Here is a 24,945-nt window from a genome sequence, read left to right on the forward strand (position 1 = left end):
CAATTGACACGGCCGGGAATCGAACTGGAAACCTTCAGATTACTAGCCCGACTCCCTCACCGCTCAGCCATCTGACTCCCCGCTGACTCCCCCTGACTCCCCATTGATGTCTTGGTCTCCAGCCCTCTCACTCCTCTACCTCTTTTTCTGTCTTTCTCCCTCGCTCCTCAGTACCTTTGTCATTCTGTGTAACTGTTTGTCTAGAAATGGCCCGCCTTTCAACTTCTACGTAATATTTACCCCTTTATTTTTTTTCCTTACATCCTAAATTGAGTTAACTGTGTGTGTGAACCTGAGTGTGTACGTGAGTGTGTGCGCTCGCACATTTCTGTCATTGACGCAACCAACCTTAAAAGGTTTAAATACACCACCTTATGTTTGTTATTCCGCTGTGTGAAAGTTTGAATGTCCAATGATCCATCTTGCTTTTCATCCCTCGTTCCACAGTCCCTCCATTCCACTCATGACCATGAGTGTTTTCCCATCTCTGTTTTAAACATTGAACTAAATCTAATCAATAACACCTGTTATCAGCCTGTCAAAAATTATTGTCTATCCTGTGACCTATGAGCGTTATGCGGTTTTCAATCAATGGCTTAAAACCTCAGGGGTTTATGAAGCACTGCCACTCTTCACACACATGTACAATGAATAGACTGTTTCCCACCATATTATATGTGCATTCACTTTCTCTCACTTCATTTCTTATCCTTATTAGTTTGCTTGACAAACACAGTATCCGGGGGTTCCTTGAGGTGTGTGTATGCTCATGTGCATGTGTACTTATTCACAGGCGCATGTGCGTGTGTCCAATGTGTGTATGTGTACGTGTGTGTCTCAATGGAACAGTAAAAGCGAACAGGGTTCAGGATTAATGGGGCACTCTAGAGGTGTGTGAGGCGGGGAGAGTTAGTGTAGTGGAGACAAAGGAGCTGTTCCACATCTGGACACCTCGGAGAAGGGATGAGTGTGTGCGCAGTAGGGCTGTCAACGAATATTCTATATTCAAATATATTAGTGGTTAAAAACAGAAATTCGAATGTGAAAATTAATATTCGAATGTAAAAAAAGAAGTTAAAATAAATAAAAACACAACCGCGGCAGCAGTGGCGCGTCTGTCTGCTTTGCTGGTGGGCTATGCGCAGAGAGCGCGACGGTGCGTGTGTACGAGCGAGAGGCCAAGGTCTGCAGTCTTGGCCATTGGTTAATTTACTGGTAACACTTTAGAATAATGGTCCGTTGTTAACTATGCAGGAAGTAATAGGTAGTTCTACATTAACACCGAATTTAATACTATTATTATTATTATAACTAATATGGAACCAAGATTAACTAAGCAGTAAGTAATAGCTAATTTCCTTGGTAGGTATTTGGTTATTACTAAATAAATATATCCTCATTGAGAACTACTTGTGAACTATGACCAATTAAGAAAGAAGAACCAATGAATTACTAATCACAAAAGTAATGTCTAAAAAGTGAACAATTGTGTTTTTTTTTACTCTTAACATGGTCATAACATTTCAGAAGCTTGTGCCTCAAATGAGTTCTTTGTGGAAACCAGTTTATCATACTGTATGATTATGGGACACGTCCCCCCCAATATTTGATCATACTGTATGATTATGGGACACGTCCCCCCCAATATTTGATCAGTAAAAACAGTAGTGTTAAATTTCCAGTGTTAAGTAGCCTAGAGTTGACCAGTGTTAATGTCCGAGTTGATAAAAATACTTGCAACACTGGTGGTGTTAAAACCTGCCACAAGGGGCGCTGTGGAGCAGAGTTCCATTTACTAGAGTTGATTGAAAATGCTACTAACACTCGTGGTGTAAAAATGTCGTTTGCGCACGTCACACACCAACGGTCAAAACCAGCTTCTCGCCCAGGAGGACAGGAGAAAGCACACGGGTGAGTGAATTGATTTTGGAAAATATATCAGCAAGCTAGTGTTATATCGACATTAAGATTGTGTAATTTATCAATTCATTATTTTGACAAAGGAAATGAAAAATTACGAACAAATTCAAGTTATAGCTCATCGAAAAAAACGAATTACTAACAGCTAGAGTCAGGGTACAGTAGGTAGCCTAGACCTCGACACCATCGCGTTTCACGTGATTTAGCTACAAGAGCATGTATCGAAGTTAAATCACAAGCTATTTTAATGCAGTGGGTGAGTAATTTAGGTGAAATAACATGGTAGACCTAGCCTACTTTAATGTACTGTAGCCTATCGAGTTAGGCTACTGTAGGTCTAGCTATCTAACGCTAGGTTAAGCTGGCTACGGTAGCTAACTAGGTAACTAGCATGAGAAGCTAAGAATGGCGCGCATAGTTGCTAGTCGAAACGTTTTCTTGAACCAATTATTTGTGATATACAGTATTTACTTGAAAAATGTGATCATATTAATTTTTCTGAAAAAAGACAAGCTTCCCATTTCAGAAAAAAAGTATTCATTTTATAGTTTATTTCATTTTCTGAGGGAAATGTGATGTACTTTGCAAGTGGCAATGGATTAAAAAAATAGGAAAGATAGTTTAAGGATTTAGACGGCAAACTCAAGGAGCAACATTAAGTTAATATAGTTAGGTATTAACTATTGTTAACCATTTATTGTCTTTCAGAATTTAAAGATGTTAGTAAAGGTAAAATTTGAGAACGCCAAAAAATTCATCAAACTTCCAGATGGCTTCACACACGCGGATTTCATAAAAGAAGGTGATTTGCCTTCAATGGCATATTTAACTGTATATTTACATTATCCTTATCATTGAGATATTTAATTTGCATGTTTCTGTGCAGTTTAGAGTAAGTTTGGCCTAGCGTCTGACACAGTGCTTCACATATATGATGACACTGAAACTGAAGTAGAGGAGGATGCCCTGGAAGAATTACTGAACGAAAAACCTAACCTGATGTTAACAGTCAAAGACCAAAATGAAGGTATGCTGTCATGCACTGGCCTTGTTGGTATAGTTGTGTGGATGCCTCCTCTAATCAGCCCTTACAGTTTCAGATACATGGTGGAGTTCCTGCACAGATACTGTGTCGCTGTCTAGCCACTCAAGTGATCAAGATAGAACACCTAGTCGCCCAGAACGTCCTCACAAGAGACCCAGGACATCAGATGAATCAGCATCTGAGGCAAAAGAGGTAACCTGTACTTTTTTCTAATAAGCTTACATGTACATTTATACAGATGGACATTGTGTATGTGTTACACACACTAAATGTGCTTAAAACATAACATTATAATTGTTGTTTTTGAAGATGGTCCTTGCTGTCCTCAAGCAGAAAGCAGGGGGAGATGTTATCCTAACAGAGTACAAAGATAAAACCTCCCTGTCAAGTGAAACAAGACGACTTCTTGTCAACATACTTGTTGGACACATGGTTGAGATGCATGGGTAAGTTTTTTTTCTTTTTTTAAAGGAACCAATGTGACTCTAAAGTAAAATTCCTCAACTTAAAAAACAGATTAATGTAAAACATCTTACACATAAACAGAACTGAACATAATTTGGTAAACCACGAATCGTAAGGAATGTTTTAAATTGTTTTAAGGTACTGGTATGTGTGGCAAATATGACTGGATACATCTAATTTCTAAGGGCGTGGGTTTTTCTTTGTTTCCCGTTTAAGGAGAATCCCCACAAAGAATCAGAAAGAGCAATATGCTCTTGGAATTGTAACACTTTTCCCATCGTTCAAAGATCCTTTTTCAAAGAAGGGCTATGTAAGTACTTAACTAACATGTTTCACTGCATTTATTAAAAAAAGTACAGTCTTCCCAGAACCAAACAGCATCTTACACATTTCCAGTTGTCTCCAACAACCAATAAGGTCTCCTACTGACTACCATCTTGCCTGGGTTCAGTGTGATGCCAGTAGTCTTGATGGCTCTATTTAGTATAGCTGCTGCTGTGCAACACCAAAACATTTAATACCTCATTGATTGTGTCTTGCAAATGTTCGCTTTTATTTCTGTAGGAGCACTTCTACGATCCTGATAGCGGAACTGGCTACATTGCATGGCGCCTTAAAACTGTGCAGAGGAGTATATCCCATCATACCCGAACAAACCTGGATGCCAGCATCCCGCTGGGGGAGAGAACGGGCTTTGGACCTTCCTTAAACAGATGTACCTATCCCGAAGAGCTTGATGAAGATGCTGTAAGGGAGGCCATTGCCTTTCTTACCCATTCTTCAGATGAAGCACAGATCTTCCAAAAAATGAAAGAAACTTTTAAGCATAGACATTCACTTGTCCATGACCCAAACAAGGCCGCTGATATACTACAGATCTTTCCAAGGTTTTTGAACACCAAAGGACTGGTAAGATTAGTGTTTTTCCCCTGAAATTAATGTTTATGACAATGTGCATTGCACTAACTGGGTCAGGGTTGATGGAACTGAATACAGGGTTGATCTTATTGTTTGCAATGAGATAAAGCATGATGTCCCAGTGTTTTTCAAAATCTCAAAAATCCTTTTACTAAATGAATGCATCTACTTGATTGTGTATCCATTAACAACTGATTATTTTTGTGAACATTACCATGCATTCAGAGTTTGTTATAGCAAGGAAAATGAAATGGTCATCAAACTTAGTGATTTGCTTTTTTACAAGCCTTTTGATTTGCAGTCTGTTTATGGGTCAGATGACAGCATGTATATTGTGCTTTCTCATTGTTTGATTGCTTGAACCACAGAATAAAAGTGGAAAAGAATGTCCATTCTTGGTGTGTAATAATTTATTTCCATGTATTTAGTCATTTTTGTTGTGGATAGTGGATATTATCACTCTAGTGTAGTGTTATAGAAACACTGTCCAGAGTTGTATTTAACTCTATGAAGGGATATTATCACTCTGGTGTAGTGTTATAGAAACACTGTCCAGAGTTGTATTTAACTCTATGAAGGGATATTATCACTCTGGTGTAGTGTTATAGAAACACTGTCCAGAGTTGTATTTAACTCTATGAAGGGATATTATCACTCTGGTGTAGTGTTATAGAAACACTGTCCAGAGTTGTATTTAACTCTATGAAGGGATGTTATCACTCTGGTGTAGTGTTATAGAAACACTGTCCAGAGTTGTATTTAACTCTATGAAGGGATATTATCACTCTGGTGTAGTGTTATAGAAACACTGTCCAGAGTTGTATTTAACTCTATGAAGGGATGTTATCACTCTGGTGTAGTGTTATAGAAACACTGTGTAGAGTTGGGTATTTAACACTGTTAGAGTCAATCTAGTAACTCTGTTGTAGAGTTAAAACTGTAACACTAGTGTGAGTGTTAAATTGACACTACTCTGTGAGAATTATATAAACACTGTGATTGAGTTAGAATTTACACTTACAGAGCCAATTTAACACTACTGTTTTTACTGTGTATGATTATGGGACACGTCCTCCCCAATATTTGATCATACTGTATGATTATGCGGGCAATTTCGATGTGACTGCTATTACGTCTTTCTGCAGCTTAGAAAATATCAAATCCCGGCCGGTCCATTTTCCAAATCCAGTCGCCTTAGCTTACCGAAACCTATTTGTCCTGAAATCCATGTCATGTTTTCCCTAAACCTATACTCTGGTGCAACGTCAATGAGTGAGTTTGGAGCGCGAAATCATTTGGCACATTTTTATGGATGGTAAATATCCAGTATTTGGCTAACATAATCCCTTAAACCCAATTTATACTTAGGTCGCAGACACTTTTGAAAAGGTCGCCGACAGAAATGACGTCTCGGTCAACACTTTTAACCGTCGCTTAGAAGTGTCGCCTACCAGGAGAAATTTCTACTGGCGCCGATGTCGTCACAGTGAAAAATTAAAATGGTCAGTTTCTCCGATTGATCACCATGGCTACAAAGCGTTAACAATGTAACCATAGCAATGAATGAAACTGTAAAATGATTCTGTTTACGTCACGCGAACCTTGAGCACAGGCGACTGTTTGCCGAAGTATAAATGCAGCAGCCTGAGCGCCACTTTTTTTTTTTCGTCGGCGACCATTTCAAAAGTGTCCGCGACCTAAGTATAAATTAAGCTTAAGATAACTAGGTGACTAGGTGAATTTCACTAGAATTTGGAATTGTAGAATTAGTGCGAATTTGGAATTGTAGAATTAGTGCGAATTTCGACTGCAATACTATACAGTTTGTATGAATGGGACTTTTTACAAGCTAGCCGACAGCTAGCCTGGCTTTACAGCTAGCAACAACTGTACTGTAGCTAGCGTTTTGGGCCATGTTCCTGTTCTCTGAATTGGGTTATCTAGCAAGTTATTTTACAGTCCTGCCATTTGTTCTTTCATCCTTCATCATTTTCATCCCTTTGGAATTGCGTTGCTGTTGTATTTCGCAGTAGTGGCCAATGCAAGACTCATTATAGAGTGAGTAGGCCTATACGTTAACTTGGGTTAGGGTTAGCCATGTACTATTACTTGTTTAGCCATTATGTTTGATTCAGTTTCTCATCACAGTTTGTTGAATGTGTATGTTTCATTCCAAAATACTGAATTTTTTTGTTTAAATGCTAGGTTTCATCATTGTGCCAAACAAAAAATGTTTCATTCAGACATATTTTATAAAATTCTTTATTCTTGCATGCCCATGTGCATTATTGCATTATGTAGGATTTTCTTTTACGATTTCATGGAAAACTTCCAGTGCATATAATAAAAAAAATGTTACCCAATCACTGCAGTTGTTTTATGTAGTAGATCTTGCGAGGTGACATGTTAGTGAGGTGTTAACATGTTTTTCACTTTGAAATAATGGTCCAGATTACAGTTACTGCGGGATGACAGGGTAACGCTTGAGTAATTGGTGAGGAGTTAACATGTTTGTCACTTTAAAATAATGGTCCACATCACAAGTAGTTCCTGCAGGATGACATGGTAACGCTTGAGTAATTAGTGAGGAGTTAACATGTTTGTCACTTTAAAATAATGGTCCACATCACAAGTAGTTCCTGCAGGATGACAAGGTAACGCATGAGTAATTAATGAGGAGTTATACTGGTTTTCACAAGTTATATAATAAGTCTAATTTTATATTTGACACATACGGTACAGGCATACATTTCTGTGAGGCACTAGTGATATTCTAACAAACATTGTAATCTGGAAGATGTGGTTTTAAGCTTATCGCAACATAAATGCAGGATGCAAATTGTTTTTGACAAGAGAACATCAATGTTTATATTCATATCCTAAAGAGAAGTCCTCCTCAGGCGGCTACTTTGGAGTCTGAGACATATTGAACTGACACTTAAGAGCTCATAATAGTAAACTAATCCAATCATGAGCGTGTCAGCATCACTTCCTAATTATTAAAAATGTTAAACAAGTTATCATTATTTGTATTATACCATGTTTAAGTTTGAAATAAACAGAACATACGTCCATCCTTTGGTAAGAGTAGTCACAATCTCAACCTGTAGCTAACGTATTTGGGGGGATATAATATTCATAAACTGGTTTCCACAAAGAACCCATTTGAGGCACAAGCTTCTGAAAAGTTAGGACCATGTTAAGAGTAAAACAACCAAATTGTTCACTTTTTAGACATGTTACTTTTGTGATTAGTAATTAATTGGTTATTCTTTCTTAATTGGTCATAGTTCACAAGTAGTTCTCAAGAGGATATATTTATTTAGTAATAACCAAATACCTACCAAGGAACTACCTTTGTCATAAATTAGCTATTACTTACTGCTTAGTTAATCTTGGTTCCATATTAGTTAATAGTATTAAATTCGGTGTTAATGTAGTACTACCTATTACTTCCTGCATAGCTACTTGTTAACAACGGACCATTATGCTAAAGTGTTACCAATTTACTTCTTTTTGTGTAGGTAATATGTTGTTAAATATGTTTAAACTTAAATAAATTAGGCCTACCTACAGTACACAAGTAGTTGTATCTCGTTGTATTAATTTGTCCTGTTATTGACGTGCCTAATGGGCAACCAGAAATTCGAATATATTCGAATATGTGTTTTTTTAAAGGGAATATTCGAACGTCATTTTTGAGCAATTTTGACAGCCCTAGTGCGCAGCTGTCTCTGCTCCTGCTAGAGCCTGAAGTAGAACACCAAAACTGACCTAAAAATCATTCTGGAGCTAAAAGCTTTACCGAAAGTGACTTTTTCAAGAGAGGAATTGAACCTCAGCCAACTGGCAAAGGTGTATCATCCCGTGTCAGTTGTAAAAGCTATTTTTGAAAGGATGATTCGGAAGGAAGATTTTTTGCCACCGTAACAAAGCAATTTTGGGGATTCTAATCAAAAGGTTTGCTTTTTCATGGAACCAAACCCATCACCCCCCAATAAACAAACTCACCTGAAAATAATTTATTCTAGAACCTTCTTTCAAAGGGTGGAAGACATTTCTTGAAAGCGTACCATAGCATTTTTTTCCTCTAACATACTCTCTCTTGATTCATCCAATGTTATGTTAAGCAACAAGAGAAAGCAAACAAGAGCCTAGTTAGCATTCTAGCAACATGATAGCCAACAGAGAAAGGAAATAAAACCGCTGTTCCTGCTGTGTGTGTGTGAGATACATGTTCTAATACTTGTACATTTGCAGGCTACCTTGAGGTTCACAGCGGTATTCCTATAAGCTGTTTCCTTCCTAAACGCCTTGCCATACATAACACAACCTGACACGCACGCGCACACACATGTACCGTGGATACGAAGCCAAGCTGCTTCTCCTTGGCAGCCCACCTTCCCCACGAGAAACAACTCTAATCTAATGAAGACCAAAATACGCTTGGCTGAAAGCTATGCTTTTATCTCGTTCTCTCTCCCTCCCTCGCTCACCCCCTCGCTCTCTGTGCTGGAAATATGTGCGACCGTATGGGCCGCCCATCCTCTGAAACACTGAGCTCACTCAAGACCATGTTAACATGTTTTGTGCAATCAGGTAAGTTATCGGGTGTTTCTTTGTTTTGTTTTTTACCTCAGAGCATGTGGGCTTTGGTTGGCACCTGCCTTACTGGCATCAAACCTGTTGACCCAGTGCACCAGCCCATCTGTATGGAGCCAACGGTGAATATGTTCAGTGGGAGTTAGACAGAACTTGATCAGCTGACAGCTGGCTCCTACGGCTTCCCTCCCCCCCCCCCCCCTCTCCCTCTCAAAGCACGGTTTGGGTGGCTGTCAACGAGGGTGTGTGTGTGGTGTATCCCGTAAGGTGTGAGTGGGTGCGTTTTGGCTTGCACTTGCTTGTGTGTTACAATAACAAGGTATGTACTGAAGCCACATGTTCACCAATCTCATTACTCTGGAGTAGGGTATTTTTACCTGCTAAGTTTACCTCCGTGCTGACAGTGAAGGTCTCTTAGTGTGCTGTCTGTGTGTGTGCATGTGCGTGCGGAGAAGTGCCAAATCCCTTAACCTGATTTCAGTCCAGCTTTGTCCTGCAACAGCGCCAACTCTTGGAAACATGACTGTGTGTGTGTTTGTACACACATGTTGCCCTGAAGCGCAGCAATGTAAAAACATCTCATTCAGCAACACTGGCACACAGCCACAAAGGGGCTGTCATGGAAATTTGGGAATACAGTTATAATATGTGTGTTTTATATGAGGAATGTGTTTTAAGGGAAGTCTGAAGGAGCTTAATACAGTGACAGTCGATTCAACCCATTTGGTAGAGATGCCATTTGCAGTTTTATAACTAGGAGACGTGAAGTCTAAGAGACGGGAAGTCTGGGTGACCTGAGAGGGTTCTTGTCACCTGGGGAGGAAGAGACAGTTGGTCTGGAGACAATGTGGATTCAACTGTATTGTTATTGTGATCTGCTGCTCTGACCCTTCCTGTTGCAATGGGTGGGGTTCATCAAATACTTGTTTGAAGTGCCCACACAAAGGAAAGTTGACCATTTGACTGGTTTGGGGAGAGAGGCCACAATAAAGAACCGTGGGAACTTGATATGAAGTCACTGTCACTGAGCAGTGCGGACCAATCACAGAGTTCAGAGGAACCATTTGATCTAAAGTTTATATAATGTAGGGTTTTGGGGTTGTTCTGTATCACTCTGGCGAACGACCTGTGGCTAGCACCTCCTTCGTTATGACTGATCACAAAGTACTTTGTTAAATCTTGATTTGTACAAGCAAAATAAATTTATTGTAACCGCCATCTTTTGACTATTCAAATTTACACAGTGCCACTAGAATTTTTCCATATCACTTGGTGGCCCGTAAGGGGATCCTCGTCTGCTCAGCGTATCACGGACAAGGACTCCCTTAGAAAAGGTGATCTGATCAATCCGGCATAGCCGCCTTTACCTCTATCCCAAATTTTCAGAGAAAGCGGGGCCGATTCGAGGGGGTGCTTGACTGGTTGCGCTTTCGCTGACGCGGGATCCTGAAAGAACCGGTAAATATTCTTTTTTGGCTTCTGTGTAATTTGAGTTGTCTAAATGTGTGTTGTTTAGACTATGGTCAATAATTCAGTTTAGTTAGTAATAGGGCGGAGACCGGAGGAGAGCTTTGTCCTGTACGTGCAAGTCGTACGAAATTAATAGGGCGGAGACCGGAGAAGAGCTTTTGTCCTGTACGTGCAAGTCGTACAAATTAATCGGGTAAGGCCGGAGAACTTATCCTTTACGTGAAAGTCGTAAAAAAGCATGCAGGGAAAGTGTGCTGACGAGCGCACAAAAGGGTGATAAATTCACATGTTATATCGTGTTATGTGTCTTTTGAGACCCTAGGATTAGAATATGTTGGGTTAGTGATAGTTTGAGAAATTGTATTGGCTTTGGTGGTCATAACAGTTCTTATTTATTTACGGCCAAAACGTGATTCTAAGTCCCGAGAGAAAAGTATACTAGTCAGCTGTGTGAGTGAGAGTGTTTACAAAGGGTTTGAGTCCCTGAAGGTGGAGAACAAAGAAAAAAAAAAATAGGAAGTATGGGCCTGTGAAATTTCAAAGTAGAGGTTTTAAGTTTGCAACACGCGTGTTCATTTTTTGTTTTAATTACAAGTTATGTTTTTTGAGGTTAAAAGAAGTATGAGTAACTAATGGTGTCTATTATTCAACCTATATACAAATTACAAAAATCAAAATTTAAATTATTTTTCAAAACTTTAATTATTTTTCGGTTTGAATATTTGTAATTTAAGATTGTGCAGTTATTTTCATTGAAAGTTGGGAAGTCGGAATTTAATTGTTTTTAGAAAAGAAAAGGGGTAATTGTGTCTTTATTTTCCGTCGTTGGTTATCGTTTATGGATTGTAATTCTGAAAATGAATGGTCTGGAGACAGAAATGACCTGTCCAAACATCGATTACATGAAACAAAAGTATGGTAACGATAGTTTATTGCAAATGCAAATATGGATTGATAAATGTGGATTTTCGATTGTGGGGTCGTTTTGTTTTAAGGACCTTATTGTATTGCGAAATAGGTTCGTGGAGAGAAATAGATACACGTTTTTTTTTAAGTGGAGAAAATAATAGATTTTAGCCTGATTGGAGAGCTTTTTCTGATTGGATGGAGATAGGTCAGATATCTTCTGACATCTGCCATCTTTATAAATTTGCTTTGGATTCCCGCAAAGATTGAAGCTTGTGCCTTGACTTGCAATTGCCATTGTGTTTCAAAGATGGAGAGGTTAAAGTCCTCTCCGGAACAAAGGGTTTGAGTCCCTGTTGTGTTTGGAATAAGCGTGTTGTGGGCTATGGTCAAAGCTGATGCAGAGCGTGTTGACATGCTGTTGAAAAACATGTAGGCCAACACGAATTGCTAGGTCAATCCAAAATGCGTGCTTTAATTGTGGGAATTTGAGCAAAATGTACGTGAATGTCCGGAGATGTGTCATCTTTTTTGAAAGTTTTCTGGAAATTGTGAGCGAACTCTCGCAAAATCAGAGGGGTTCGTGACCGGAAGTTGAGTTCCGAAATGGTGGCGTACAATGTTTATCGGTTATGACACTGTTGGTAGAGGAGAGACGATTGTTTTACAACTCTGTGTTAACCGTTATATGTTTGATGTTAGACTTTACATCGGTCTGATTACCGCCAGAAGGCATTTGTTTTTGAAGACGGAGACATTCTGTTTTGAAAATGCTAATGTTAATTCTTTGACTGAATTCGCCACTTGAAAAGAGGCGCATGCGCTTGAGCCTAGCGGAAGTTGATTCTTTCAGTGAAGCTCATTCTGCGTGCAGTGCCCACACATGAGTGCAAAAACCACAAAAAAAATCAAAAAAAAAATAAATCACTCATTTTAAGTGAATTTGACGTTGAATTGTGAAGTATATTGGTTGGGAAAACAGATGTGTGTTTCTGTTTCTTTGTCGAACTTAAGAAAATATTGTGAGTTGCCATACTCTTGATTTGGAAATTATGTACAGACCGATTTTCTATTATGAGCTTGATTCGTTATTGATTAATGCGTTGGAAATTTTGTTTTTGGGTAGGATAATTGGTAAAAGGCCAGTTTTGGCAATAAAAGCGGTATTCATTTTAGGAATTACAATCCCGGGGTTATTGAAACTTTTATAGAAAGTTATGTGTTCAAACGGAAATGTTATGTTGTTTAAGGAATATTTTTGTTTATGTCTGGAAATGTTCGATGGTTTTAAATTTTTAATTTTGTGGGAGTTCACAGATGTTACTGTTGTTTAAAGAAATATGTAAAGGGTTATGAAGAAGTGATTAGAAAGATTGAGCCAGTCCGAGGGACTGAAGTGTATACAAGGGGAACTAGTTCGAGAGACTGAATTGCGTTTGTTGTTAAGGGCAAAGGTGCTACATATGTGTGTTTATTGCTGCTGAGATGATTTGTTGAAATGTGTTGGGTTTGGTGGTATTCATATTTACCTATTTAAATGGACTTGAAGTTGAAGCTTTGTTCAACCAGAATGCTAATACATGGGTAAACTGTCGTTCTCTGACGAGTGATATTAGGTGCATATGTAGATTTCGGAGCCTAATTTTTATGTTGAAGTTAAAATAGTACTAATAGTTGATAGAATTGTAAATATTGAGGTTCTGTTGTAAATATAACCATGGGTAATTGTTTTACATGTTGTAAGAGGGTAGACTTGTCCCTAGAAAGAAATCCGAAGGCTGACATGATTCTAGCGAATTTGCCAGTCCGCTGTCTGTTGAACCAAGTCTTTTACAAATTGCTAGGATAGCTGGGATCTGAGAGGAAGAAAATCCAGGCTGTGACTGTTGGTTAATGGCTAATGGTGAAAACGTGGAGGAAGTGCATTTTGCTCTGTCCTGAGACAAAGGAGAGTCCAGGAAGTTGAATTTGCAACTATGGCAACGACATTGGCTAACAAACTAGCACACCGACAGGCGGGTACAGGCTAGTAAAGGAATTGCAGCTTGATATTTGAGATCCAGGACGAGTAACCGCATGACGCATGCGCAGATGGAAATTGAGAAATTGACCAAGACGAAAATTTAGAGAAATAGATAAATTTGAAGCGAATTTACATATTAATTTGGGTATTTTTGAAATATGTTGGGTGATGAGTATTTTGAGACATTTGCTAACAAGGTTTTTGTTTGTTTGAGGACATTTTAAATGAGTTTCAGAAATTCCGAGGAAAGGTGGGGGCTAAAAAAAGAGTCCCGTTACGTTGAGTTTTACAAAGGTGATCCCAGAGGGTGTAATTCTGCATAATTATGTGAGTATTAATGGTGAAAGATGTGTCCGTTTAGATGAATTCGAAGTTTGGTGGTTTACGAATGTATGATTTAACATTTGTTCTAAATCCTAGCCAAACAGGGAGGTAGAAGCCTTTCAGACCAGGACTTGTATTTACGAGCGGAAAATCTGTGATGTGTGATGGTATCCATAAAAATGCAGAAATTAGACCCTGGTTCATAAATTAGTTCTAATTGGATTGGAAAAGTTATACTTTAGCAAAATTAAGTGAATAGATGGTAAACGCCAACCATCTGTGTTGTTTAAAAGAAAAAAAGAGAAAAAAAGGTTGAGAGTTTTTTTTGCTTTGTTCCAGAGGGCGCTGTTTGTTTGATTCGAGTTTTGAAATGCGCGATGGTTTATTTGAGTTGATACACTAACAAAGAGTAATTGAGATAGCTGGTAAATATAGGAATATTCAAAGGTGTATACATTACATGCTTTGATAAAACTTTTGAGGTGTTAAAGAATAAGGTTTTGTTTTACGGGTTTATGTTAAATTGTGAATTTAAAGGTTTAAAAGAAAAAGGGAGAGTTTATATTTTCTTTTGTCTTAAGGGCATGGTACAATGTTTTGGGATAAACAGTTAGGCTGTGATGAGGTTGTTTTATTATGGTATTGGTTCATGAAGAGGGTTATGATAATTTGGTTTTGAAATAATTTGGGAAGACTCATTAAGTCTGATAAATTGTGGTGTGATGGTTTGTGCGAAGTAGCTTGTTCTGGACTGCAGCCAAAGCAAGTTATGAAGTTCTACCTATCTAACCTATATAGAAATATAGATGGGGTATAAGTTTGGTTAATGGTTACATTAAGAACATTTTATGGTCTATGTTTTATTTTGGAATCATACAGATTAAATTCTGGTTTAGGGTAGTGATGCTGGTTTTCTACATGTCTTGGAAAAAGAGAGAGTTGATTTGGTGAATTTAAATACAGAAAAAATTAAAAGGGAATCTGAAATGTAAAGGTATTCATTTGAACTGTTCCTAAAGGTTTTTATAAGAAAAGATAATAAGAGACTAAAAGTTGAGGTTATTCGTAATTTGGCTGTTTTCTAAAATAGTTTTATTTTATACAAATTGGTTCAATAGTTGGTTGCTTCAGTGTAAGCTTGTTAATTCATAAAAGGGAAAAGAGTTAAAATATTTACTGATAGTTAAATACATCATTGGTGTTACATATGATTTTGGGAAAGGTATGGAAACAGGAAGTTTCTTAGTTTGATCTGGGACACAACTTGCTGTATGCAAATGTGGAATTCACTCTAACAATTATGATTATTCCACAGGGAAAATGCTAGTGCTGATACTAGCTGGAGCAGTTTCTAGATTGCCTGAATGCATTGATGAACTAACTAGAATATGTTTTTTCAGTGCCACTAGAATTTTTCCATATCAGGGCACAGGCTCCCTGAGGCTTGAGTACTCTCTCCATCTCACACACACGAAAATTGGAATATGTCCTTGTGAGTGAATAACACTTTCTTCAGGGAGGCTTATTGTTGTTACTACACTCCATATACAACCTCACCCTCAAAGTGAGCGAATAAGAGTGTGTGTGTGTTAGTATACAAATACATGTGCATGTGTGTGTGTGTTGGCTCCTACCTGTATCTCCATGCCCTGCTCCAACAGTCTCTTGGCCTGGTTTTCCACCTCTAGCCTGGCTCGGCTGATAAACAGTAGGTCGTTCTCGATCACATCTATCCCACTCAGGTCCACGCCCTGCGACAGGTAATCTGGAAAACACACACGGACAACAATCAACGTTAGTGCTGCTGAAATCCAACTTGTGCACAGCATTATGACCATATGCAGACCTATGCTGTAAATTGGAAGTTGCAAAATGGACAATAACTTTTTCTTGAGTTGAAATACCGTAAAATTGTGGAAATGTACGGCTCACATGGAGAAGGTATTGAAGAAGCAGTGTTGGGATCGCACAGATCAATTCTGGTCACACAGACAGTCAAATCTAGCCTGGTCCTAACCAGACCCTTGTACATTTCATTTGTACAGAGGGTTTGGGATCGCTCCATTGACAAGCGTTAACTTCCTTGAAGGCGGGTACTCTGTTGAAGTTTAAAACTATTGGATCTGCCCAGAGCCACTCTGATCTTCCATAACCAATCGGTAGCGTTCACCTTAGCCAACGCCTTCACCACTACTGTAACGGAGCTAGCTGCCGTAGCTGGAAAATCAAACTTTTCCCGAACCCCGTGGGGAGGAGGGCCACAACATCATGGCCACCAACAAAACTCAGAAAGGATTGTTCTTGCTCCGGCATTAACTTCTGGATATTCAATAGCTTCGCTCGCATTTTCCGCCGCCATTACTGAACTACAACTCAAACTAGTGCATGACATCAACATCATCGTTCTCAGCCACTCCCTCTGATCGCTGATTGGACCTACAAAAAATGTGTTTCAAAAACCGACTAATACACTGAAATCCCAGACCTAGTACAGAAGCAAAATTACAATTGAGCGGAAGTACGTAGGAGGGCGGAGCCAGGCTAAGTCAAATCCCTGCTTAGACCTTAAATGTTCTAAGCGGTGCAATTTCCACCATGGAATCTTGACGGCCTACGTGGTGGCAAACTCAAAACACACAAACACACACACACACCTTCCTGGCATGCTTGACTTTTTCCTGAGATTTGAAGAAGAAGAAAAAACAACCCCCCCAGATATTTGGCAAGGTGACATTTAACATCAGCGTTTTCACACTTTACGTATGTCTTCATTTTCTCACAAACACTCGACCCGTGATAACAATCCTATCTAAATTCAAATCGGACTGGCAAATATATTGTAAACTTTGAAACTTTGTTACTAAGTTAAATAAGAAGAAAAATAAATTGTATTACAATAAGAAAATTACAGAAACAAAACATGATAGTAAACAATTATGGAATACATTGAATAATATATTAAGAGGAAATAATAAATCAACTCCAGGTTATTTAGAAAATGAAGGTGAATTTTTTACTAAACCAAGTGATATAGGGAATCATCTCAACGACTATTTCATAAATAAAATAAATCATCTTAAAAATATTACACAGTCACATAAAATAGATTTATCAAACACATTGATAAATAAGATGATGGAAGGTAAAACATGTAGTTTTAAATTCAAGAGTGTCAGTGGTTCCAAAGTGGAATTACTTCTCATGAATTGTAAAAACAAACCACCTGGTGTTGACTATCTTGAATATAAGTTGCTTAAGCCAATAGTTTCAATCATTGCTCCTACTATTGCTCATATAATTAATATGTGTTTTATGGAAAATATATGTTTGCAAGCATGGAAAATATGTAAAGTTGTGCCAATACCTAAAAATAAGAAAATGCCTTTCTCTGGCTCAAACAGTAGACCAATAAATTTATTACCAATTCTCGGTAAAATAATGGAAATAATTGTTTATGAACAGATTCAGTCTTATTTTTTAAATAATGACTGAATTACAAATGTTCAGCATGCATATAGAGGAAAACACTCAACAGCCACTGCCCTGACTCAGATGGTAGATGATTGGTTGAAGGATATGGAGGAAAGGAAAATAATAGGTGTTGTACTGCTGGATTTTACTGCAGCATTTGATATAATTGATCATGATTTACTGTTAAAACAAATTGAAATATTATGGTTTTTCACGAACCGCATTATTATGGATGGAAAGTTATTTGTCAGAGAGAAGACAATTAGTTTACTTTAATGGAAGTTTTTCAGAGGTAAGGGTTGTGGAACATGGCGTGCCTCAAGGAAGTTGTCTTGGGCCGCTCCTCTACAAAATCTTTACCAATGATCTTCCATCTGTTTTGTTAAAGCAAGCATTTCAATGTTTGCTGATGATTCCACTATATATTTAGCAGGAACTGATATTGGTGATTTAAATACAAAACTACAGAGAGAGCTACAGTTAGTGGTGGACTGGATACGGAGTAACAAATTGATTCTGAATGTATCTAAAACTACTTGTTTAGTGGTTGGAACTCCTTTTTCTTTATGTTCCGAACCGAAACTTGAACTCAGCATAGAGCAAAATTCTGTAGAGCAAAGAGAAGAGGCTAAACTTTTGGGAATGATGATTGATAATAGATTGTGTTGGGATAGACATGTTCAGAAACTGGTAACTAAAATGGGCAACACTTTGTCTGTTATTAAAAGGTGTGCAAAAAACCTTACACTACAGACCGTTAAAGTATTTCATGCTTAGTTTTTTTTCACACCTTGATTACTGTTCTGTGGTTTGGTCCAGCACCTCAACAATTAATATAAGAAAACTACAAGTGATGCAGAATAAAGCGGCACATGTGGCTCTCGCATGTGAGTTTTGATCCAATGTTGACAAAATGCATGAAAGCCTCTCATGGTTTAAAGTTAAAAACAGATTTGTGTATTCACTAATGTTTAAAAAAAATAATGTTATAACAAACAAAACACCTTTTACTTTATATTCAAAACTATCTTTTAGTAATGATATACATCATTATCCAACAAGGCATGCAGTAGGAGGTAGTTTTATTTTACCTAAAGTGAAAACCAAATCAATTCAACGTTCAGTTAGGTACAGAGCAATGTGTGAATGTAACTCTCTTCCAAATACCATCAAACAACAAAACACTCAGTATGGTTTTAAAAAATCACTTAAGAATTATTACCTTCAAAGACATTTCAATATTTAATATCAATTTAGAGAGATTCTGTCATAGGGCTGTTCGTTATATCTTATTAAAAAATATATATATAAAAAAAAAATATATATATATATATATTTGGGGTAGTGTAATCTTTTGAACTTCAATATTATTTATTTATTTGTATTTTTTCTTTTTGTGTGTGATTAATTGTGTTAATTGTAAAATATGATTTGTATTTTCAAATGTTGTGTAATCTGAATAATGTCTTGTGTGTATGGTGTAAAATGTGATGTCGTAAATTGTATTGTCACATGATAGATTGTAGGACCCCAGGGCCCCGTTCATCGTAAGGGTTGAATCTAAGTTAATCAATTGTCCCTTTAGCCCGTTAACATTAGCGAGCTGATTGAGAACAGCAAATATCGGTTTGTCAACGGCTGATCCGCATCCAAATCATGTGGTTAATTTCAATCAGGCTAAACTTATCAGGGAAATTGCACGTGCACGTCCTACTTCAAAAGGCAGGAAAAGTCGGTCACCAAAACCGTGATTTTCTAACGGTATGATGGCGGAAAAGTTTATTATTATAATGAGTCTCTACGAAGACAATAGGCATATTATCATGGCTAAGTCAAACACCGCTGCCAGAGCAAGACAAGCAGCTTGGCAAAAAATTGCCGATAAGCTAAATGCGTAAATTTTGGGAAAATGTATAGGCTCATCTTAAGTGCCTCATTACCCCAATCAATCAGATCACATTTCTTTAAATGTGCCTGCTGGCAGTAGGCTTAATGGAAATTAATCATCGAATGAGATGTTGCTAGCAAAAATAATGATCTCAACTCTTTCAGAATAAGTAGATAAAAACAAGGCCAAAGAGTATCTAATTGATACGAATTCATAGACACTTATGAGGATATATGTACTGAAAGCGCTTATATCATGTAGTACTATATACAGTCAGGAAAATAAGTATTTTAACACCCTGCTATTTTGCAAGTTCTTCCACTTAGAAATCATGGAGGGGTCTGAAATTGTCATCGTAGGTGCATGTCCACTGTGAGAGACATAATCTAAAAAGAAAATCCAGAAATCACAATGTATGATTTTTTAACTATTTATTTGTATGATACAGCTGCAAATAAGTATTTGAACACCTGTCTATCAGCTAGAATTCTGACCCTCAAAGACCTGTTAGTCTGCCTTTAAAATGTCCACCTCCACTACATTTATTATCCTAAATTAGATGCCACCTGTTTGAGGTCTTTAGCTGCATAAAGCCACCTGTCCACCCCATACAATCAGTAAGAATCCAACTACTAACATGGCCAAGACCAAAGAGCTGTCCAAAGACACTAGAGACAAAATTGTAAACCTCCACAAGGCTGGAAAGGGCTACGGGGAAATTGCCAAGCAGCTTGGTGAGAAAAGGTCCACTGTTGGAGCAATCATTAGAAAATAGAAGAAGCTAAACATGACTGTCAATCTCCCTCGGACTGGGGCTCCATGCAAGATCTCACCTCGTGGGGTTTCAATGATCCTAAGGAAGGTGAGAAATCAGCCCAGAACTACACGGGAGGAGCTGGTCAATGACCTGAAAAGAGCTGGGACCACAGTTTCCAAGGTTACTGTTGGTAATACACTGAGACGTCATGGTTTGAAATCATGCATGGCACGGAAGGTTCCCCTGCTTAAACCAGCACATGTCCAGGCACGTCTTAAGTTTGCCAATGACCATTTGGATGATCCAGAGGAGTCATGGGAGGAAGTCATGTGGTCAGATGAGACCAAAATAGAACTTTGGGGTCATAATTCCACTAAACGTGTTTGGAGGAAGAAGAATGATGAGTACCATCCCAAGAACACCATCCCTACTGTGAAGCATGGGGGTGGTAGCATCATGCTTTGGGGGTGTTTTTCTGCACATGGGACAGGGCAACTGCACTGTATTAAGGAGAGGATGACCGGGGCCATGTATTGCGAGATTTTGGGGAACAACCTCCTTCCCTCAGTTAGAGCATTAAAGATGAGTCGAGGCTGGGTCTTCCAACATGACAATGACCCGAAGCACACAGCCAGGATAACCAAGGAGTGGCTCCGTAAGAAGCATATCAAGGTTCTGGCGTGGCCTAGCCAGTCTCCAGACCTAAACCCAATAGAGAATCTTTGGAGGGAGCTCAAACTCCGTGTTTCTCAGCGACAGGCCAGAAACCTGACTGATTTAGAGAAGATCTGTGTTGAGGAGTGGGCCAAAATCCCTCCTGCAGTGTGTGCAAACCTGGTAAAAAACTACAGGAAACGTTTGACCTCTGTAATTGCAAACAAAGGCTACTGTACCAAATATTAACATTGACTTTCTCAGGTGTTCAAATACTTATTTGCAGCTGTATCATACAAATAAATAGTTAAAAAAATCATACATTGTGATTTCTGGATTCTTTTTTTTTTTAATTATGTCTCTCACAGTGGACATGCACCTACGATGACAATTTCAGACCCCTCCATGATTTCTAAGTGGGAGAACTTGCAAAATAGCAGGGTGTTCAAATACTTATTTTCCTCACTGTATGTGTATATGCATGTAGGCCTATGTGTAAATCCCTCTTTGATTTAATTGACTGGGACATGGCCAGGGAATATGATGAATTGATTCATCAGCTGGTTAAGCGCCAAGTACACTTTTCTTACAGCAACACATGCTGCGGCTTTGCCAATGTTTTCTGCATCGCCTATACTGTATACAAATTTACCTGACGCAAAAAAACCTCAAGGCTATGCAGAGAGTCTGAAACACAGTTGAAGTTTCAAGTAGCTTTATTGTCAATTTCTTCACATGTCAAGACATAAAAAGGAATCGATATGACGTTTCCCACTCTCCCACAGTGAAACATATAAAAAGCACAGGCACAACAGATAAGACAAGACATTTCCTAAAACATAGCGTTACATATTCACATACAGCAGCATAAGCTCATAATAAAGCATAAAGCTTGCTGCGGCGTGTGATATTTGCAATGTACGGCCCGAGAAGGTCTTGCAAATAAATGAGACCTTGTCGGCTGAATCGATATCGCTCAAACAAGAACTCATCCGTGTGAAATAAAGGATCTTGGCAATCGCGAAGAACTCTATTGGTATGGAAAGCTAATCGAACTAGAATATAGCTCCTTGGTCAACTGGGCCTCTCAAAAAGGGAGTTGCCATGTTATTTTCCGGGGGTGTGGCAAGCTTATCCAGCTACACTTACGTTAGCCTGCTCTGGAGCAGGTTAGTGCTAATTGATATGTTACTATGGTGATTTATCGAAAGTTGCATCCACGAACCAAAAAGAGGGGCGTTTTTTATCTTAGCCTGAAAATTAGCTCGCTAAACCGCTTACCGAGCTACGACGAATACCCCCCTGAAAGAATAGCTTTCAGCTTATGCTGAAGCTAATGGGGATCCAAATAAAACAAACAAACACTCCATACAGGAAACACGCTACTTTGTTGCGAAGAGTGAAAACAACCTGATGCCTTATTGTATGTTTACAAAATTGAAATATAGGCAACACAAGGTTACATGAACTACTATGTTATTATATAGCAATACTTATTGTAAAACACTGTAGGTATATAAAAGTGTTATATATGTGACGGTATGTAACAGACGTAGCCACGCTCCGTCACAACAAGGTGTCGTTCGCCACTCGCTGGGCTCGAACGCACGACCTCTGACTTGCCAAGCCCGACCACTACCAACTACGCCAAAGAAAAGCTAGCTATTCGTTGACGCGGGTGGCCTGTTACATACCTGAGGAGTGAGTTTCACAGGTTACATATACTTAAATGGTATTAAGTGTTAATGGGATATCCTATAGCTTATGAGAGCACAGTCATGACATACATTTTGTGTTTGCAAAGTTTTCTGCTTCTGTTGTTATGATGTTGATTGACATTGTTCCTCAATTATTGTGCAGAGTGATCAGATGCATTTTAAATAAAACTTAACTGGCCAAAAAAAAATAACTTTCTTACAAAAAGCAACATTTCACAGTTTTTCGGCCCAGCATCAAATGGCCAGCTAACATCATCTCAATAAGTCGCACCCTCTGCACATGAGAAAATGTGAACATATTCTAGTCAGGTGATATCACTATCATTCTGATTGGATAACAGGAGATTTATTTCTATAAAAGGGATGACTATTGTTTTTTGATACAATCCATAAAAATGTATGAAATGCGTATTATTGTTTTCCAGTTTACCACAGAAATGTGGAAAAAAAAATCTACAAATACCGAACCAGCAAACTTTGCAAAACACAAAATTTGCCACTGCCAATAATTTTGGCCACGACTGTAAGCAGGCATAGTATGGGAGAGGGGTGTAAAGGGTGATTGGATGTTGCAAAGGGGCAGTTGAAGGTTGTGTTATCACAACAAGATCATTGTTAACATCCACTTAGCTTACCCCTGGAAAGCCCAACCTCCCCCATACCAAGTTTCACTGGTGTATTAACTTTCACTGCTAAACTAAGCTAAAGGATAGACTAGGCCGTGGTTGACTGTGTCAAGGTCGAGAAAATGTAATCACCATGTAGAAACTCACATTTTATGGGACTGGGTGAACGCCATCCATGCAACGCCATCCATACATTCATCATCTAAAGCACTAAACTAAAAGCTAATTGTAGTTAACTATCGCACATTATCAAACGCCAATTAGTTCTAAAAAGGTAAAGTGAAACCCAAATTATGACCAAAAAACACAGATTCAAATTTAGAAGTCAAGTAGCAGCAATTCTGCTGCTGTTTCATCTGAACATTAAGGGGGCCTGTGTTATGAAGTGTTGTGAAATTGGGTAATGTAAATTTTACTTGAATAAAATAAAGATTATCTATGTGTTATAGGCTATACAGTAGAGAAGATTTACAGTAATTGACTGGAGTATAGCCCTACACAAAAAACTCATTCAGCGAAGAAAAATATATTCTTCCCAACCAACATGTCTCAGTGGCCCCCAACAAATCAGTCTAGAACCAGGTATTGTGCCAACCCTCTCCAATCAGCATCACAGCAGTACCAGGAAGGACAAGTTACAGCCAATGAGACCGGCAGGAATGGCATCAGGGAGTGAAGGGCCTCTTCACATTGGCAGCTGTATGCGTTGACTGGTTGGGTCTCACACAATTCATGGCCAATTTGCATAGATTTCCCAGTGTTTACAATCAGTCAAACATGGAGGCAGCAATTTCTTGGTGTGGTGGAGATACGATCACATGCAGTGATAGTTGACTACTGTTCACTTCCTCTTCCCCTCGTCCCTTTCCACAGATATAGTAGAATCAGAATCAAAATTCGGTTTATTTGCCATGTATGTTATACAAACACAGAATTTACTGTGGCAGGGAGGTGAAAACAATAAACATATACTGATCTTAAATTAAGTAAAAGTACAAAAGTTTAACTATTTCTAAGAACTAACAATTTAAGAATAAAACAATTTAAATAATATATATATATATATATATATATAAATAAGAATAAGAATGAGCAGCATGAGTGGTCAACATAGTGCAATCAGATACTGAGATAAAGGTGGCTTATGCATAGTGTAATTGCCATTAGATGGACTTATAATAGTTAAATAAATGAATGAATGTCAGTGGGAGTCCTTGGCCTTGTTGAAGTGGCCAGTAGCAGATGGAAAGAAACTGTTCTTATGGCGTGAGGTTTTGGTCCTGATGGACCGCAGCCTTCTGCCGGAGGGGAGTAGCTGGAACAGGGAGTAGCCAGGGTGGGCAACAATCTTCCTCGCTCGCCTCAGGGTCCTCGAGGTGTGCAGGTCCTCGAGGGTAGGCAGATTGCAGCCGATCACCTTCTCAGCAGTGCGGATGATACGCTGCAGTCTGATCTAGTCCTTGGCAGTGGCAGCAGCGTACCAGATGGTGATGGAAGAGGTGTGGATGGACTCAATGATGGCTGTGTAGAAGTGCACCATCATTGTCTTTGGCAGGTTGAATTTCTTTAGCTGCCGTAGGAAGTACATCCTCTGTTGTGCTTTTTTGGTGAGGGAGCTGATGTTCAGTTCCCACTTGAGGTCCTGGGAGAGGATGGTGCCCAAGAAGCGGAAGGACTCCACAGTGTTGACTGGGGAGTCGCACAGGGTGATGGGGGTGAGTGGGGCTGTATTCTTCCTGAAGTCCACAACCATCTCCACTGTCTTAAGAGCATTGAGCTCTAAGTTGTTCTGGCTACACCAGGTCACCAGGTTGTCAGCTTCCCACCTGTAATCAGACTCGTCCTCGTCAGAGATGACCCCAATGAGGGTGGTATCGTCCGCAAACTTCAGAAGTTTGACAGACGGATGACTGGAGGTGCAGCTGTTGGTGTACAGGAACAAGAGCAGAGGGGAAAGGACGCATGCCCTGGGGAGATCCGGTGCTGATGGACCGGGAGTCAGAGACTTGTGTTCCCAGCTTAACGCACTGCTTCCTGTCAGACAGGAAGTCTGTGATCCACCTGCAGGTGGAGTCGGGCACGTTCAGCTGGGAGAGCTTGTCCTGAAGCAGGGCGGGGATGATGGTGTTGAAGGCAGAGCTGAAATCCACAAACAGGA

At 39.0% G+C, this 24,945-nt stretch overlaps 1 protein-coding gene and 1 long non-coding RNA gene across 4 annotated transcripts in view; one reads left to right on the forward strand and one right to left on the reverse strand.

The window, feature by feature from the left end:
* The window catches only part of cog5 (component of oligomeric golgi complex 5), a 114,608-nt gene that overhangs the window by 53,089 nt on the left and 36,574 nt on the right, over window positions 1–24,945 (reverse strand). For all 3 annotated transcript variants that reach the window (XR_009932530.1, XM_062482850.1, XM_062482849.1), the window contains exon 7: window positions 15,308–15,438. Coding sequence is in view for 2 of the 3 variants with exons in the window: in XM_062482850.1 (XP_062338834.1) it covers window positions 15,308–15,438 (131 nt within the window). In the remaining variant the exon portion in view is untranslated. The remainder of the gene's footprint in view (window positions 1–15,307; window positions 15,439–24,945) is intronic.
* Window positions 24,434–24,945, forward strand: part of LOC134037547 (uncharacterized) — a 198,987-nt gene continuing 198,475 nt past the window's right edge. The window contains exon 1 of the long non-coding RNA XR_009932537.1: window positions 24,434–24,514. This is a non-coding gene — a long non-coding RNA (uncharacterized LOC134037547). The remainder of the gene's footprint in view (window positions 24,515–24,945) is intronic.

This window comes from Osmerus eperlanus, chromosome 17, assembly GCF_963692335.1.
Source record: "Osmerus eperlanus chromosome 17, fOsmEpe2.1, whole genome shotgun sequence".
Taxonomy (NCBI): domain Eukaryota; kingdom Metazoa; phylum Chordata; class Actinopteri; order Osmeriformes; family Osmeridae; genus Osmerus; species Osmerus eperlanus.